The sequence below is a fragment of the Xiphophorus couchianus genome, chromosome 18, assembly GCF_001444195.1.
Source record: "Xiphophorus couchianus chromosome 18, X_couchianus-1.0, whole genome shotgun sequence".
NCBI lineage: Eukaryota > Metazoa > Chordata > Actinopteri > Cyprinodontiformes > Poeciliidae > Xiphophorus > Xiphophorus couchianus.
The window spans coordinates 21754662-21772610 of record NC_040245.1 but is presented as its reverse complement, the minus strand read 5'-3'; the positions used below and the strand labels follow the sequence as shown (position 1 = coordinate 21772610).

Genomic DNA, 17949 nt, shown 5'->3' with positions numbered 1-17949 from the left:
TGCTAGCTGGTGTTGGTGTAGATGTCAACTCTCTTGTGAAAGACATTGTGAAATATTTCTTCCTTTGGTTAGGCAGTGAGGGTTGCAGACGTCATCTGGGGTCAGCAAAAAGATGACGTGTTTCAGATCAGATCTGTTGATTTGTGGATTTCAGTTGCAGATTATTTGAGTAGCACCAATCTGTCATGACTAGAACCTCAATCGTTTTCACTGCCACCTGCGATCAGCCTAACCACAGTGGTGTCATAAGCAAATTTTAGGATGGAGTTTCCAGAATAGGTGGAAGTACACTCATGTGTGCAAAGCAAAGTAGTAGGCTTAGCACACCGCCCTGAGGAGCGTTATTGCTCAGTGTGTAAAACGAGGAGAAATTGGTCAAAGGTTTTACCTCATGCTGCTGCACTTCATTAAGGAGGTGATGGACGAGGAAAACAGTTAGGTTCACCAGAGAGTCTGGGATGATGGTGTTGAACTTGATGCTTTGGTTGATAAATCATATTCTCACATATCTCCCCTTGTGATTCAGGCGAGAAGGTTGTGACTTTAGTGGCCTCAATAAACCTGTCTTGGTTGGAATGAAAGTGGTCCAACTTAAAAGGTGGACCAGCCTTTTGAAAATACTTCACTATACTATAATCCTTGAGACTTGAATTAGCAAAGAAGATGCAGCGTGTCTTTTAACAGTTCATTTGGTTCTTTAGATTCACTGGGCTCACGGAAGCATTGTAATTTGATGTTTTATAACTACAGACTGCTTTTGGATTAAGTTCTTTTATGGTCTATGGCTCAGGTATATTCTTTTAACCAGCAGGTGGAGGTAGATTCACTATTTACAGACCAGAGTTGACCAGTTCAATAACAAATTTGCTTTAGACAAAACAAATTAGGCAGGTATTAAATATACTTTTAATTAATTCCGCTTTTCTGTGCTTCTGAAATTGGTTTGATGTAACATTCTAATCCTACATATGATGTTTTGATTAGCTATAGGCTGAAAATCATTATAATTAACAGAACTAAAGGCTCTAAAGTGTCAGCATGTGTGTAATTAATCTATAATATGATTCATTTACTCAGTGAATTGAGTTACTGAAGTAAAGGGAATTTTCAGTTATATTCTATTTTATGGAACAGGGTTTGTTTACTAATAACTCTTTAAAATGTTCCTCATCTTGTTTCACATTATATTTCCTGTGGTTTATGGTCCCACGCTGACATTGTGTGTAACTGTGCCTTCCTGTTTTTGCATGCATGTGAAAGTCTGCTTTTTTCCCTCTGTTACACACCTTCAGATGCATCCTTGCCATTTTAAACCTAACTTTATCGAAACATGTCTTACACAATTCTTCAATTCACTCACCTCAGTTTTTTTCTCACTCTCCAAAGTTTTCAACTTGCTTACAACTTCTTGACCAAACTTTGTTTTCTTTCAACCAGAGCTTGCGACATCTGGGAATAGTGAACCTGGAGTGTATGTTTGAAACCCCAGAGAAAGTGTTTGTGGTGATGGAGAAGCTGCATGGTGACATGCTGGAGATGATCCTTTCCAGCGAGAAGGGAAGGCTACCGGAGAGGCTAACTAAATTCCTCATCACACAGGTGTGCTTTTGTCTCCAGCAGAACAACAGATTGCAACTAAATGCTGTTTATGTAACATGTGCTAAGCATTTCTGCTGTTGGACTATGTATGCCGTACTGTGAAAAACTTTATAGAATTATATAGAATTTTTCTGTTTCTGCTTTTTTTAAAAATCCATTTTAAATGTTTCACATTGTCAAACAAATTCTGGTAACACTTTATTTGAGGTGGTGTTCATAAGGCTGACACGACGCTGTCATATACATGTCATAACACCTGTTATGAACATGAAGGAGTCTTTATCGACGTTTATGACTTGTCACAAAGTGTCATTTGGCAAATAATGACACTTATAATGCAAAGTTGACAATGTTGATGGACTTTTAATGCAACATGGATTTAAAAGTGTCATTATTTACTGATTGACACTTCATGACAGCAGTCGTAAACATTCATAAAGGCTCCTTCATGTTCATGACAACTGTTATGTCAGTCTTATGCACACCCCGTCAAATAAAGTCTTACCCATATTTTAATAAGATTTTGTTTTCACTCTTTTAATATGAGTGAAGATAGACTGTAGTTGTCAAATGATAAATTCTTCAAGAGATAAAAAAAAAAACTATATTTGACAGTCAAATAATGTGGTGGTACTGTGATGGTCTGGGCCTAATGTTGTGCTTCGGACCTGGATGACTTGCTTACACTGGTAGAGTCAATAATTTTATTACTTACCAGAAAATCTTAAGGGAAATGCTCAGCCTTTATTCTGTCACTTTATGGTCATCTGAGTTGTGCAGCATGAAAATGACCAGCAGTACTCTGGTCCTAACAACAGCAACATACATAAACAGTGATGCGAAACATTAATTGCCAGTTAATGCTTGGTGGCAGCGGTTGCAACCAAGGACGGTCTCAGCACTTCTTATGTTTCGGTAATTACTTTTTCGCAATCATTGTTTTGGATTGCTGTTTTTTCTCTTAATAAATGAAATCATCATTTGAAAAGACCTTCACATGTTTACTCAGTTTATGTTTTCTGATATCATAATTTGTTAGATGATCTTTAGGTGAAAGGAAAAAAAAAAGAAGGGTTCTGAGGGGGCATCTTTTTGACAGTTCTATATGGGCAACTTCATAAGAGTTACCATTTGTATTTTCCTTTGAGTCATTTCCTGATTGTGTGGTCTGTGGCATGCTTTTCTGTTTGTGAGAAGATTCTTGCAGCTCTCAGACATCTCCACTTCAAGAATATCGTTCACTGTGATCTGAAACCTGAGAATGTGCTGCTTGCCTCAGCCGATCCGTTCCCGCAGGTACCCACACAAACAAGCAACAGGGCTTATCTATACAGTTGAAACCAGATATTTATGCACACTGGATAAAAAGACACATACAGGATTTATGCCTCACTGTCTCAAGTTAAATCGGACCAAACCTTCCTTGTTTTAAGTTGGTTAAAATTATCAAAATTTCTTCTATTTGCTAAATGTCGGAAAACTTACTAGGAACCTTTTTTGTAACTTTCTTTAAATTCAGCAGTTTGCATGTATTTGGTTATTGTTAGAAATAATGGTTTTTTAAGCCGTACGACTTTGGTCAGACATTTTGGACATTTATCCACAAACCTCTGACAGGTTAACTGACACATTTGAGTTAATCAGGATTATACCAGTGGGTGTATTTTAAGGCCGCACCAAAACACACACTCCTTTCTTGTTTGACATGATGGGAAAGTCCAAACAAGTCAGCCAGTACCTCAGGAAGAGAATTGTGCAGCTGCACAAGTTTGTTGCTTCTTTAGGAACAATTTCCAAATGATTGAAGGTGCTGCATTCGTGTGTTCAAACAAATATAGGCATGGTGGGAATGTCCAACCATCGTACTGCGCAGGAAGAAAACGGGTTGCATGTCTCAGACATGAATATATGAATGTGCAAATCAACTCCTGCTCAAAAGCCAAAGACGATGAAGATGGTGTTGTAGCTGGTAATACAGAGTCCTTATCGACAGTAAAATATGTCCTGTACCGACATGGGCTGGAAGGATGAAACCTTTACTTCAAACAAAATATAAAAAGCCAGATTGCAGTTTGTAGATGCACACAAGGACAAACGTTTTCATTTTTGGAGACTTGTCCTGTGGTCTGATGAAACTAAAGTGTAACTGTTTTGCCGTAACAACCATCCTTACATTTGGAGGAAAAGCAGGGATGTTTGTACCATTTTAGCTTTGAAGCATTATGTTGTGGAGATGATTTCCTGGAGGAGGTCCACTTCCTAAAATAAATGCCTTCATGAGGAAAGAACATTATGTGGAAATACTGAAGCAACATCTAAAGACATCAGCCAGGAAATGAAAGCTTGGCTGTAGATTGATCTTCAGAATGGATATTGACCATAAGCAGATAGCTAAAGTGGCTACAAAGGGGCTTAAGGTCAACAAAGTCAGTGTTTTGGTGTTGCCACCACAAAGCTTGAAATATGGAGAAGTTGTGGGAAGATATGAAAAACATTTGAGAGTGAGGCAGCGTACAAACCTGACTGAGTTTCACCGGTTCTGTCAGGAGGAATGGACCAAAACTCCAGCAAACTTTACTGTGAGAAACTTCAGGAAGAAAATCCAAAAGGTTTGACCGAAATCATACAGTTCAACCTAAAATTATCCCTGGTACTAACTAAAGACCTTAACAAATTTGAAGAAAGTTACAAAAAATATGTCAAAAAAAAAAGTTCCCAATACGTTTTCTAACATTTAGTAAATGGAAGTAATTTTGGTAATTGTGACTGACCTAAAATTAGAGTTTTGATCTGATTTCACTCCAAACAATAAGAAAAAAAATGTGTGTCTTTGGTTTTAATTGTATATAGCATAGTAATTCCCTAATTTACTTTTATGCAGTCTTATTCTAAAAAGCACCTCCCTTGGTGCAATTGATCGTCTTCTTGTTGGTTCCAGGTGAAGCTGTGCGACTTTGGTTTTGCACGCATCATCGGTGAGAAGTCTTTCCGTCGCTCTGTCGTCGGCACACCTGCCTACTTGGCCCCAGAGGTTCTGCTGAACCAGGGCTACAACCGCTCGCTGGACATGTGGTCGGTCGGCGTCATCATGTATGTCAGCCTTAGCGGCACGTTTCCCTTCAATGAGGACGAGGACATCAATGACCAGATTCAAAACGCGGCATTCATGTACCCGGTCAACCCCTGGAAAAAGATCTCCAAAGATGGTAAATGGGAAGGGGTTTAATCAATAATGGGCTAAATTGATTAAAGTTTAGCATTTGTCTTTTGCAGAAAGCACACACAGAGACTGTAACTCAACCTTATTGACATTTTAGGCGACTACTTTAAACTTGTATTATTAATCACCAACTTTATGTGAGCTATGCAAGGCATAAAGGAACTCAGACTTTTCAGGAACTATCTGGGTATTACTTTTCAACACTTTGGTGCCTCTGACTTCTGTGGTTGTATTTCTGACAGTCAGACTTTGTTTCCCCACTTTAGTGGACTCGTAGTATGAGGAAATATTAGATTTTAACAGTGTGCAACCAGTAAGAAGGCAGGAAATGACTGAGGAACTCACAGTTTGGACCTATGAACCCAAACCCCCCCCAAAAACTGGTGTCTTTCACCACTCCCATGAAAGTGTTGCTCCAGCAAAACCACCAGAGACACAGACATTTGTAACCGCAGACCTTTCTAGCTCCAGCAGAAGCAACATTCACAGCGTTAGAAATTTAACCACCTAGCCTCAGCCTGTCTGTGGCTAGTTTTTTAGTTGAAGCAACAACACTGCCATATTTCTGACATATTTATAATATCCTAAATAGTCGTTCAACAGTTTCATGTAAAACCTCTAAGTTTGACTCCACAGCAAGTCGATATCTCTAAACGGTAAAATCAACAGAAATGTCAACTAGAATTGCCAACTCTCCTTCTTCCAGTCTGAGACCGAAGCTTTCAATTTACGCTTTAATTTAGTTTATGTCAAGCACATCTTTCCTCTCTCTGCTGACTTTTTTCCAGTTCTGAGATTTTCCTAAATACAAAGAAAGTTTTTAGGGCTTGCCTCAGGGCTAACATTTCAAAAATAACAGCAGTTACAACATACACTTCTTAATTTAAGTGTAATGTTTGATCACTATGGATAGAGAACAACCCCTCTTTCCTACAATAAGCTTAGGATGGGTGATATGGCAACAGATCCAATATCTGTGTCATTCCTTAGACACTGGAAGTAAAGGACGCATGCAAACCGTGAATTTTAACAAAAAATTCTTTATCTGTAAAAAAATAGCTAAAAATGCAAATACAAAAATGACGATACATCAGTTTAACAATTCCTCTTTTTCCTTTTCCAAAATATACACAGCTTACACGGTCAAAAACTGTATTGCTCCGTGTCTTAGTAATCCGTCAAGTTTTTCTAATACAATAGATGGCCTGACAGGAAGCAAGCCTTTCAAAATAAATCTAAATTTCACAATAAAAATGGCCTGAACAAATATCAGTCTTCTTACTAAATATAATAAAAATAAAAAACAAACCATCATACAAATAACTTAAATATTTCCTATTTATGGCTCTAACAATGGGTTTGATGAAAAAGCCAAGAAAAAAAATCTCTTAATTATTTTTTACGTAAATGAATTAAGAACATTTATTTGCTACTATGTTTATTTGATACTTGCTCTTCTTAATTTATTTGTATTAATTTTTTAACAGCTTTGTAAAACATATAGAAACTCATTGCTATTTGATATAACAGTGAGTTTAATTTTAATAAACAATCTCACTATTATTGTGTTCCCAGCTACTGACTTGATTAACAACCTGCTGCAAGTCAAGATGAGGAAACGCTACAGTGTCGACAAAAGTTTGAGCCATTCATATTTACAGGTAAGTTAAAGAAACCATTTATCTGATCTCTCACACACATTATTTAGAGACATTGATAAAAGTAGAAGTTTTTTGTCCATTACTTTGTCCATTCTTTATCCATTCCATTTCAAGTACAGGAACTGTACTTGAAATGGAATGGATTAAAACTGTTAAATTATATTTTGCATATAAATCCAAAGATTCTGCACCTAAAAAATTGGAAGTTCAAGGCTGATGTGTGTACATAGTGGGAAAATAACCTGCTCTTATTTTGCAAGTTTGCTCAGTCGCCAAGGACTGCATGGTCTTCATTTTTATGTAGCAAAGGTTTAAAGATAAGAACCCAAGTGTAAACAAAAAGAAATAAATATTTTTACATGAAAGTTACAAATTAATTTGCATATCAAAAATTGTGAAATAAATATTTGATCCACCTGAAAATGCACTGTTTCCCAGAAATCATACAGTTAAAACAATAGTTGATGCTCTTTATCTCAGCTTGTCATGTGTGTTAAGAAGACTACCTGCAAAATCAGTTTTTTTCCAACCTTTCCACCATCAAGGGTGAGGTCAACAAACTGTGAAAAGATGTTGGTACAATCTACACCAGACTGGAGTGGGCTACATGGGCATTAGTAAGAAGATGTGTGAGAAAGCCACAGCTGTTGGAGCCATAATTTAGCATAAAAGGAAAAATAAAATGACCGTCTGTTTTCCCTGGTCTGGAGTTCCATGAAAGATTTTGCGTCATAGCATGTGGATAATAACGAGAATGCAGCTTGGTCTCCATTATGATATTTTATCTAATTCTATATATTATGTGTTACTCGTCTCTACTTATAGTGACGAATATAACAAATGATGTTTTGTTTTTCCGTTTTTTTTTTCTTCTTCTTACGACTTTCCGCTTTCCCTTGATCTTGGAGAGCCTGTAATGACGAACAGTCAGTGAGAGAAAAAAAGGACAACCACCGTCTTCTTCCCCAAACTCTGTCTTTATTACAAATTATTGAAATTATGAAATTATTAACATTTCCTAGAACAATCACATTCCTGTGTCCTTTCTTCTGCTACAAAAAACACACACAGCCTTCACCTGTGTAAAAAAAGGTATCAACTCTCACCAATCAATCCAGAGTGCAGCGATATATACATTAAAAAACCCATTTCTCAAATAAGAGGATTAATTATGTTGAATACTGCAAGAGGGAGATGTAATAATGGACAAAACCTTAAGCTCACTCTAATGTGTTTTCAATAACTACTGTCCTACTGAATAAACTACAGTTTAATTGATTACATCGCAAGGGAGAAAAAGTAAAGTCTATAGTAATAATAATAATAATAACAATAATCATAATAATAATAATAATAACTCCTTTTTAACAGATAAAACAACACAATGTATCTCAGGGTACCAATGTTTAATCGGGGAGTGGAACGGAGCTAAAAAAGATACATGTAGCGATCTTCAGAACAGCCGTTATGCGACCGTTGTAGCTAAAATGTAGCTAACTGCGATCCTAACAAATCCTTTTTTTTTCTTTATTTATTTTCAATGTTTCAGCACATCTATCAATCAAATTACAAATCATATCCAAATATACATTGTTACTCCACATTTTTAACGGGGGGCAGCCCTCACCAGCTTCACACTACTAACCTGTAATGACGAACAGTCAGTGAGAGAAAAAAAGGACAACCACCGTCTTCTTCCCCAAACTCTGTCTGAAGAGCGAGGGGCGGGGCTCCTCAATTCCGGTCTCCTGGTGAGACGTTGCCCGAACCTTCGTTACCCTTTTTTTTTTTCTCTTTTTTTTTTTTTTTAAAACCCATATATGTAATTAGTTGCAATACTATTAATTTCTGTGTGGTGGCGTATATTTTCTTAAACAGATTTTCTGGACTATCACCAAGTGATAATTGAATTCTCCCACTTTATGGTGTATCACACACTCCCCAACAAACAAAGGTGGCTCCTGACACTTAAGTCTCCAAAATAACTTGACTGAACATAAATTTTTTCAAAACATTGCAAAACAAAAATATGTAGTGTTTTGTGTTGCAGGTCGCTCAAGGTGAGTATACAGTGTATGATGTATATTTTACAGTAGATGGATATGTAATGTATGGTGTATGTGTGGTTCAGGTATGTAACTATCTTTCCCAAGTGTTCTATCTACAGTGTATTGGACACATAACAGGTAGGTAAGAGTAAGGGCTAATGGGTGGGGGTTGGATAGGATGGAAGTACGGTGAGGGGAAACACTGGTGCATACACTGCATTGGTTGGGTTCCAACTGCATTCACCATGGGGTGCGGCTGGTACACTGGTTGACCCAGAGTCGTGTAAGTGAACATCTGTCTTGGTCGTCTTTCTCTTGTAGACCGTCTCAGGGGGACTGGGTGTTCCATGTCAGGTGTTGGGGTATTATCCTCTTGAGGTGCAGAATGTATGTCCTCCATGAATGTGGACTGGAGCTCCTCAACATTTTGTCCATCTCCACTGCTTGACCCCGGCCTTCCACTTCTGACACATTCTCCTTCCTGTCCAGGTTCGGTTGGGATTGCTTCCATCAAACTGGTTTCATTCTCTTCAGCTATCTCTTGGAAAGCATCGGTAGCATTTTGATCAGGTGGGTGACCGTTTGGTCTGGGTCTCTCCACAGGTATTCGAAGCCAGTAATGAGGTGTTCCCTCATCCTCCTCTTCATCAGAGTCATCTGTGTTTGAGTACAGTACAGCATGTCTGGCCTGAAGATCGTTTGAACTCTTTTTGGCTTTCCTTTGTGACTCTGCTGTACTTGTGGTCAGGTTCTGGACTGGTTCTATAGGTAAGTCGTTTACCTGTAACAGTAGGTTTCGGTGTAGAGTGCGAACTGGCTGACCTCCTCGCTCAGGGCTGACTTTATAGACAGGATTGTCACCCACCTGCTCTCTGACGATGAAGATCTGTTGCTCCCAGTAGTTTCTCAGCTTTCCAGGGCCCCCACGTTCACCGAGATTGCGTACCAGTACTCTGTCTCCAGGCTGAAGGACGACACCTCTGCTCTTCTTGTCATAGTATGTTTTTCCCTTTATGCTGGATTGTTGGCTGTTTGCACTGGCTATCTGATATGCCTCAGTCATTTTCCGAGCCCACCTCTCGGCATATCCATTTGGCTCTTTAAGTTCGGCCTCCTGGTCTGTTATGAGACCAAAGAGGATGTCAACAGGGAGGCGAGGATGTCGACCATACAACAGATAGTACGGGGAGAACCCTGTGGCCTCATGCTTTGTACAGTTGTAGGCATGGAGCACATGAGGTAGGTGATCCTTCCAGTTCTCTTTCTCTTTCTCCCCCAGAGTCCGGAGCATCTGCAGTAAGGTACGATTTAGTCGTTCGGCCGGATTGCCCTGGGGGTGATATGGGGAGGTTCTTGAATGGGCCACACCAGCTAATCGTCTGAGGTTCTTAAAGAGCTCATTCTCAAACTCCCGACCCTGGTCATGATGGAGTTTGGCAGGGTACCCAAATCTCGGGATGAAATCATTGAAAAGCCGGTCGGCTGCTGTCTTACCAGCCTTGTTCTTGGTGGGATAGGCTTGGGCAAACCTGGTAAAGTGGTCAATCACAACCAGGATGTACTCGTACCCACCCCTGCTGGCTTCCAAGTGAAGGAAATCGATGCATAGCAGCTCGAGGGGAGAGGTCGATGTAATACTTCCCATTGGAACTCTTTCATTTGTGACTGGTTTCTTCTGTTTGATGCATGAGCATTTCCTGGTGATGTAATTCTCTATATCACTTTTCATGAAAGGCCAGTAGAATCGCTCCCTTGCCAAGCTCAGCACTTTTTCAACGCCAACATGATTCAGGTTGTTGTGGAGGTGAGTCAGAACTGTTTGTTTATATGTGGCGGGCAGAACCAATTGTTGTCGACTCACAGTTTTTCTGTAGAGCAGGTCATTCTCCAGGTATAATTTGCCCCACTCTCCCAGCAGCCTCCTCGTGTGTCCGTCAACTTTATTTCTTTCTTCCTCTGTTAGTGGTTTGTCTTGTTGTTTCAACTCCACAACTTTCCCAATGGCGGGGTCTTTCCTTTGTTCCCTCACCAGCTCATCATGACTGACTGTCTGCAGACCCTCGAACTGGGTTTGGCTAGGGTGTGACAAGTTGAGGGCTGCCACCCAGGCCACATCTCTCTGTTGAGCTCTCCGGCTTCCTTCCCATGCAGCACAGACTGTGTCCTCTGATAGTTCTTCAGAGCATTCAGCCATAAAAGTGTCTATATCTAGGGGCCATCGTGACAAGGTGTCAGCATCAATGGCAGTTTTACCTGGTCGGTATTTGATGTCAAAGTGGAAGTCAGCCAACTGCCCCACCCACCGGTGACCCACTGCATTAAGCTTGGCAGTGCTCAGGATGTATGTGAGTGGGTTGTTGTCCGTGAAGACTGTAAAATGTGGGGCATAGAACAGATAATCACGGAACTTGTCACATATCGCCCACTTCAATGCCAGGAATTCAAGTTTGCCACTGTGTAGGTGATAATTCTGTTCCGCTGGTGTCAGTGTGCGTGAACCATATCCAATCACCCTCATTTTTCCATCCTGAACTTGGTAGAGAACCGCACCCAGACCCTTTTGCGAGGCATCAGTATGAAGTGTGAAAGGGCGGTCGAAGTCGGGGTATGCCAGCACTGGGGGTTTGGTCAGTCGGTCAATGAGCTGCTCAAGGACCTGTTGATGTTCTTTGGTCCACTCTATTGGAGTCCGAGAGGACTGCTGGTGGCCTTTTGTTTTTCCCTGTGGCGATTTAAGCTGAGAAGTGTCGGCCTTTGACTGAAGCAGGTCATACAGGGGCTTGGCTATACGTGAAAAATCCTGCACATATGTTCGGTAATAGCTCAGGAACCCGAGCATTTGCCTGATGTCCCCAACTGTTTGTGGTGTCTTGTGTTTCAGTGTTTGTACTGCTTCAAAATCTTTGGGGTCCATCCTTACTCCATCTGCCGACACCAATCGCCCAACGTACCTGACCTCCTTGCGAAAGAGCTCGCATTTCTCTGGTTTCAACTTTACACCATGACGCTGTAAGGCTTGGAGGACTCTGCGTAACACCTGCACATGCTCTTCAAACGATCTGGAGAAGCACAGAACATCATCGAGGTAAGGGATGCAGTACTCATCTCTCAGCTCGTCAAGCATCCCCTCCATGCTCCTTTGAAAAGCTGCTGGTGCGTTTGACAACCCAAACGGTATTCGGACCCACTCGTACAGGCCCCATGGGGTTATGAACGCAGTCAGGTACCTTGACCCTTCAGCAATGAAGCCTTGATGGTAGGCTTTCCCTTGGTCCAGAATTGAGAACCAAGCATATCCTCCTAGGGAGTCGGTGAGGTCTTGGATTCTAGGGATGGGGTGGCGGTCAGGTACGGTTTTGTTGTTGAGGAGTCGGTAGTCGACGCAGAGTCGTAAGGACCCATCTTTCTTCCTGACACATATGACAGGGGCTGCATATGGTGACTGAGATTTCACAATCCAACCTTTAACCAGAAGTTCCTGGATGTACTCCTTCACTTCTTTGTAGAGTGGCTTTGGAATGGATGCATAGGCTCTTTGGACTGGGATATCATCCTTAGTCCTAATTTCCATCTGCAGAGAAGGGATGCATCCAATGTCATCACCGTCACGGGAGAAGGCTCCACACTCCTCACAGAGCACTTTCTTCACCACCTCTTGTTGTTCGAGGCTTAGGTGACTGACCTCGACAGGAGGGAGCCAGGAGTCAGTTGGAGAGCTGCTGGAGGATGCAACTCCATTGACCCTAACTGCAGCCATTTCTTTTTGGTGGGACCCTGGAGTGCTGGTCTCCAGGACCTTTGTGACATGTTGGATGGTTCCCAGGGGGGTTCTTTTGGGTAGGGTGACCTCATGTTTTGAGTGATTGGAGATGGGCACTTTAACATATGGTCGCCTGGCCTCATTGACTTTTAAGAGGCCCTCCCCCACACCCAAGTGTCCTAAAACAGTGCTCCCCCCTGCAGGCTCGTATAGGACAAAAGGGTCAATGATGTTAAAATTTGGGGGTACCCTGCACCACACATGAACTGTTCTCCCAGGGGGGATAATAGTGTGGTCTCTACCCACCCTTATTGTGACTGGATCATCATAGGCTCTGGGAGGCACCTGGATGAAACTCACAATGGCCTCCACCTGTTCCTCCTCTATCCCAAATGCATCACGGAGGAGACTGACCACTGTGGTAACCGCCTCACCCGATGACTCCTTCCTTTTAATGATCTCTTCCAGTACATTGGCTCCAAGAAGGGGCTGGGGCAGGGGCAGCTGACTGACAAGAAATGGAGCCTGTATGGTCAGGTTGGGGTCATCGTTTCCTGCTAAGTTGACAGTGAGCTCCACCCATCCACTGTACGGCACTGAATGACCTGTAACTGCATAGACACTGAGTTCCTCCTCTAATAGCTCAGAAAGGGGTCTCACTGTACAATTTGAGATGTGAGTGGCAGCCCATTCTTGGTCAATTATACTCACTTGTGACCCTGAATCAAATAGGGCTGTAATTGGGTAGCCACCAAGCAGGCATTTCAGGAGGCTTTTCTTTCCAACGAGGGGTGCTTTACAGGTGACTGTTCTCTGGCTGAGAGGTGTATGAGGCTCCTGACGTTGTCTTCGTTGGAGGCGTCTGGCTATTTGACTTGAAGCTTGACCTACTGTTCGGGACTGGAATTGCTCACCGGTCTCTGGGTGTCCCTCATCAGAGACCGAGTCCCGTTTCCCTGTGGCTGCATTCGCTTCAGGCACCCAATCGCCCTGTGCCCTGCTTCTCCACATGTAAAGCAGTGGTTACACACCTGTGAGTTCTGCTCAGTACACACAGGGCAACGAGCCATCCTGCCCCTCATCTGAGCTGCGGGTTGCCTCAACAGAGGTTGTGGCCAGCTGCTTGAGGATGGTTGGTAGGGAGGGCGTGGCTGCATGTGGGCTGACCTAGTTAGAGGCAGAGACACTTGTGGGTTAGCTGTATGCAGGTCCATCAATGAAGCCACCATCTGAGTCAAGGCTTCAACTTGAGCACTGAGCTGTCCTATTGTCTGGAGATTCTTACTGTCTGCTGCTGCATCTTGTGACTTGTTGTAATCACCTCCTGTTTCAGCTTTGGTACTGTGTGCTTGTGTTGTCTTTTGTCTAGGGAGTTGGCTCAGCCTGCGTTGGTGCTCATTCTCATCACTCATGATTTTCATGACTTGGCTGAGGATTTCCTCATCTGTAACTTGGCTGTTTGCAATCAGGGGCCTCAGTCTCTGTCGGAGGTATGCATGTTTCGTTCCTAAATCCTGGTATATGGTGTGGAGAAAGACTTTTTGGATGGTCTTGGGGTCATATGTGATGTCTGTACTGGTGTGCCGAGTTTGAAAAAGAAGTTTCTGTTTTAGCCCAATCATGCGGTACAGGAACTGTTGAGGTGGTTCTTGGTCTGATTGCCTGGCACACATCAATTCCTGGAACATCTCAGTCGATGCTTTCTCTCCGAGGTGGGACCTGAGGAAGCCTTTGAGCTCAGATACAGTGATTGAGTCTTTGTTTATGAGCATGTCTTTAAAGGCTCCTGGTTTTATAATCCTCAACACCCCCCTGACCACTTCAGTCTCTGTGAAACCCTCTTTTACTCCCTCATCGATTTGTTTACTGATGTTGTTGTAGCTTAAATCAGAGTTCTGATCTCCAACCTGACCACCGTGTACTTTGAAATCTTTGCGCTGCAGGTAGGAGAGGTCCTTCAGACACACAGGTTGATCCGGGGTCATTTGTGGCCTGTTATATAACTCTGACTCAACTTGGTGGAGAGAAACTGGAATTGGTGTGGTCACACTAGATTCATACTGCCTGAGTTTCTCGCCCAGTTCTTCATACAGCTGTCTCAGACCTTCTACCGACCCCATTTTTGTGTTGGGTTGGGTAATAGAGTCAGGCTGGGACTGCATGACTGTACTGTTAAAGTGAGCATGGGGTTGTAATGTGGAGTGTTTGATTGTTATAGACTGAGTGTGACTAGGTTTAATGCGTGCACAAACATCATCTAACACACTTTCTCCAGAATTATCAGTAGCATCAGCATTCGTTAGCTTATATATCAAATCATTCAAATCCAGCAACCAACCCATACCTTTGTCTTTCCTCTCGAGTAAGGCATCAGACTGCAAAAAGGAGATGGCAAAGTCCATGCAGCTTTCTTCATCGTTTGGGTCCAGTTCACCTCCATACTGGCTATTAGTAGCAATGTCTTTTGCCACCTGATAAACACTGTCGCTTGGGAGTTTGAAAAGTTGTTTCTTAATGTTCCATATTAACTCTTTGCGAACCTCTGCCATGGTGTCTGGTTCTACTACAGATCGGTCCTCCAGTTCAGTCCTCTGATAAATTACACGTTGTCCTCCAAATCAATGAGTTGACTCCTCTGAAGATAGCGTACGTTGTCCTCTGGATCAGCAACTTGGCTCAGCTTCAACTAGAGTACGTTGTCCACTGGATCAGCAACGTGGCTCAGCTGCAGCTCGAGTGCGCTGTCTTCTGAATCGGCGATGTGGCTCCTCGGCGATCAGCTTACGTTGAACTAAGGATCAGCAGTGCAGTTCCGGTGGAGGATCGCGGTTCCTTCCCACTCTGATCTTCCACTTTGGACACCCACGGGTTGACTCCTGGCCTTCAGCTGTGTCACCTTGGTCACGTGGTTCTGGTATCTCTGGATCTTCTCCCAATATTTTTGATGAGGAGATCCCGGACGAGCCCCCACAGTTTGTTACTCGTCTCTACTTATAGTGACGAATATAACAAATGATGTTTTGTTTTTCCGTTTTTTTTTTCTTCTTCTTACGACTTTCCGCTTTCCCTTGATCTTGGAGAGCCTGTAATGACGAACAGTCAGTGAGAGAAAAAAAGGACAACCACCGTCTTCTTCCCCAAACTCTGTCTTTATTACAAATTATTGAAATTATGAAATTATTAACATTTCCTAGAACAATCACATTCCTGTGTCCTTTCTTCTGCTACAAAAAACACACACAGCCTTCACCTGTGTAAAAAAAGGTATCAACTCTCACCAATCAATCCAGAGTGCAGCGATATACATTAAAAAACCCATTTCTCAAATAAGAGGATTAATTATGTTGAATACTGCAAGAGGGAGATGTAATAATGGACAAAACCTTAAGCTCACTCTAATGTGTTTTCAATAACTACTGTCCGACTGAATAAACTACAGTTTAATTGATTACATCGCAAGGGAGAAAAAGTAAAGTCTATAGTAATAATAATAATAATAACAATAATCATAATAATAATAATAATAACTCCTTTTTAACAGATAAAACAACACAATGTATCTCAGGGTACCAATGTTTAATCGGGGAGTGGAACGGAGCTAAAAAAGATACATGTAGCGATCTTCAGAACAGCCGTTATGCGACCGTTGTAGCTAAAATGTAGCTAACTGCGATCCTAACAAATCCTTTTTTTTCTTTATTTATTTTCAATGTTTCAGCACATCTATCAATCAAATTACAAATCATATCCAAATATACATTGTTACTCCACATTTTTAACGGGGGGGCAGCCCTCACCAGCTTCACACTACTAACCTGTAATGACGAACAGTCAGTGAGAGAAAAAAAGGACAACCACCGTCTTCTTCCCCAAACTCTGTCTGAAGAGCGAGGGGCGGGGCTCCTCAATTCCGGTCTCCTGGTGAGACGTTGCCCGAACCTTCGTTACCCTTTTTTTTTTTCTCTTTTTTTTTTTTTTAAAACCCATATATGTAATTAGTTGCAATACTATTAATTTCTGTGTGGTGGCGTATATTTTCTTAAACAGATTTTCTGGACTATCACCAAGTGATAATTGAATTCTCCCACTTTATGGTGTATCACATATGCAACTGTCTATACACATGTTTTAGGTTCAAATGTTGTCTTATTCCACAAAGGTTAAGTTAACCAAAAACACTTCTCTTTTCTAGGCAAGCCTACAAAATAAGAACATTATAATACATCGTTACCTTTCTAAAATAATGGCCTAAAAAAGTCATTTTAAAAAGATCATCACCTCGTAAGGACTTAATTGTTTTAGTAAGTGTACAGTAGAGTGTAGAAGACATGATTAGAATGTGTTCATTACCTTCACCACTCTTTAAAACAAGACCCAAAGAAACAGAAACATCTATTAGTACAGGACTGCACATGCATTTATTAATCTATTAAAGTAGTCATAACAAGATTAAAACTGCCTCGTATGACAACGGTAATTTCAGCGTTATGTTTCTTGTCAAATAAAACCACACACCCAAGCTAAACCGCTTATCTGATGGTGCATTTTAAATCTGGAAAGCCTTTTAGCCTTAGTCTAAACTTGAAAGCTCTCATGAGGCTGAATTTCCATCCTCCTGTCTGTCTCCTGTGTTTCAGGACTACCAGACGTGGCTGGATCTGCGGGAACTGGAGACCAAGCTTGGTGAGCGCTACATCACCCACGAGAGCGACGATAGCCGCTGGCAAATGTACGCCATGAAGCACAAACTGTCGTACCCGGCTAACTACGTCCCTCCTCCGCCTGCGTCAGCCTCTGATGACGATGATGGCGGGGAGGACTCAGACATGAAAGGCCTTACTGAGAGAGTCAGCATCCTCTGACCACATGACTCTTTTTTTCCTTTTCTTTTTTTTAAAGAAGACGGTGCAGTCTACCTGGAGTGTGAGAAGACATAAAAATTTGCAGAGAACATACTTTTCTATCGAGAACATTACTCTGCTGTTTGAACCTCGGAACCTGCTTTGTGTCAGTTTCACTGCACTAAATCCAATTTCTTTCTCTTCTAACCAGGAGTCCTCAGAACTGCTTATCGCTCACCTCTGCTGTTATTGGTTCTCTTTCATCCTTTGAATGTTTGTGGGGTGTTTTTTTATATTTGGAAGGCTACCCACTTTGATTTCAAATTATGTTTGATTCACCCAGCAAGGTTTTAGAGACTCTGAAAAAGTCACAGTTGAACTGGTCAAATCTGTCACTGACACCAAAGGCAGCGTGATCTTGTTCCCTCGCTGCAATTTTTTATCACAGCAAAGCAAGAAATGGCCTTGGACCACAAACTAAAGGGGTTTTTTCACCACATGGTTAAATATATATGAAGCAGCCTATAGTCTGATTAGAACCGCAGAACTTCCTAATGTGTGCCTTCAAAAAAGTGTCCTTAATATTCTCACCATGTCTTTTTAAGCGATGGGTTTTTACTACAACAAAAGACTTTCTTTGCTGGTAATTACTCACCTGAATGCACGGAAGTCAAAGCCATTTTTACTCTCAAATGAATTCCCATAAATCCATGTCTTGCAGATGAAAAAGCCTTAAAAATTGGAAGCATTGATCTATCAAGAATGTACTATTTATAGTAATTGCCACCAGTTGGGAGCAATAATAGACTCATGGGGTGGG

General features: G+C 41.7%; 1 protein-coding gene across 2 annotated transcripts in view; it reads left to right on the top strand.

Annotated features, from left to right (window-relative positions):
- The window catches only part of prkd2 (protein kinase D2), a 55090-nt gene extending 37141 nt beyond the window's left edge, over positions 1-17949 (top strand). For both annotated transcript variants that reach the window (XM_027998942.1, XM_027998941.1), the window contains 5 exons: positions 1438-1599; positions 2797-2895; positions 4538-4805; positions 6395-6480; positions 16926-17949. In XM_027998942.1, the coding sequence (XP_027854743.1) occupies positions 1438-1599; positions 2797-2895; positions 4538-4805; positions 6395-6480; positions 16926-17150 (840 nt within the window). In that variant the 3' untranslated portion in view covers positions 17151-17949. The remainder of the gene's footprint in view (positions 1-1437; positions 1600-2796; positions 2896-4537; positions 4806-6394; positions 6481-16925) is intronic.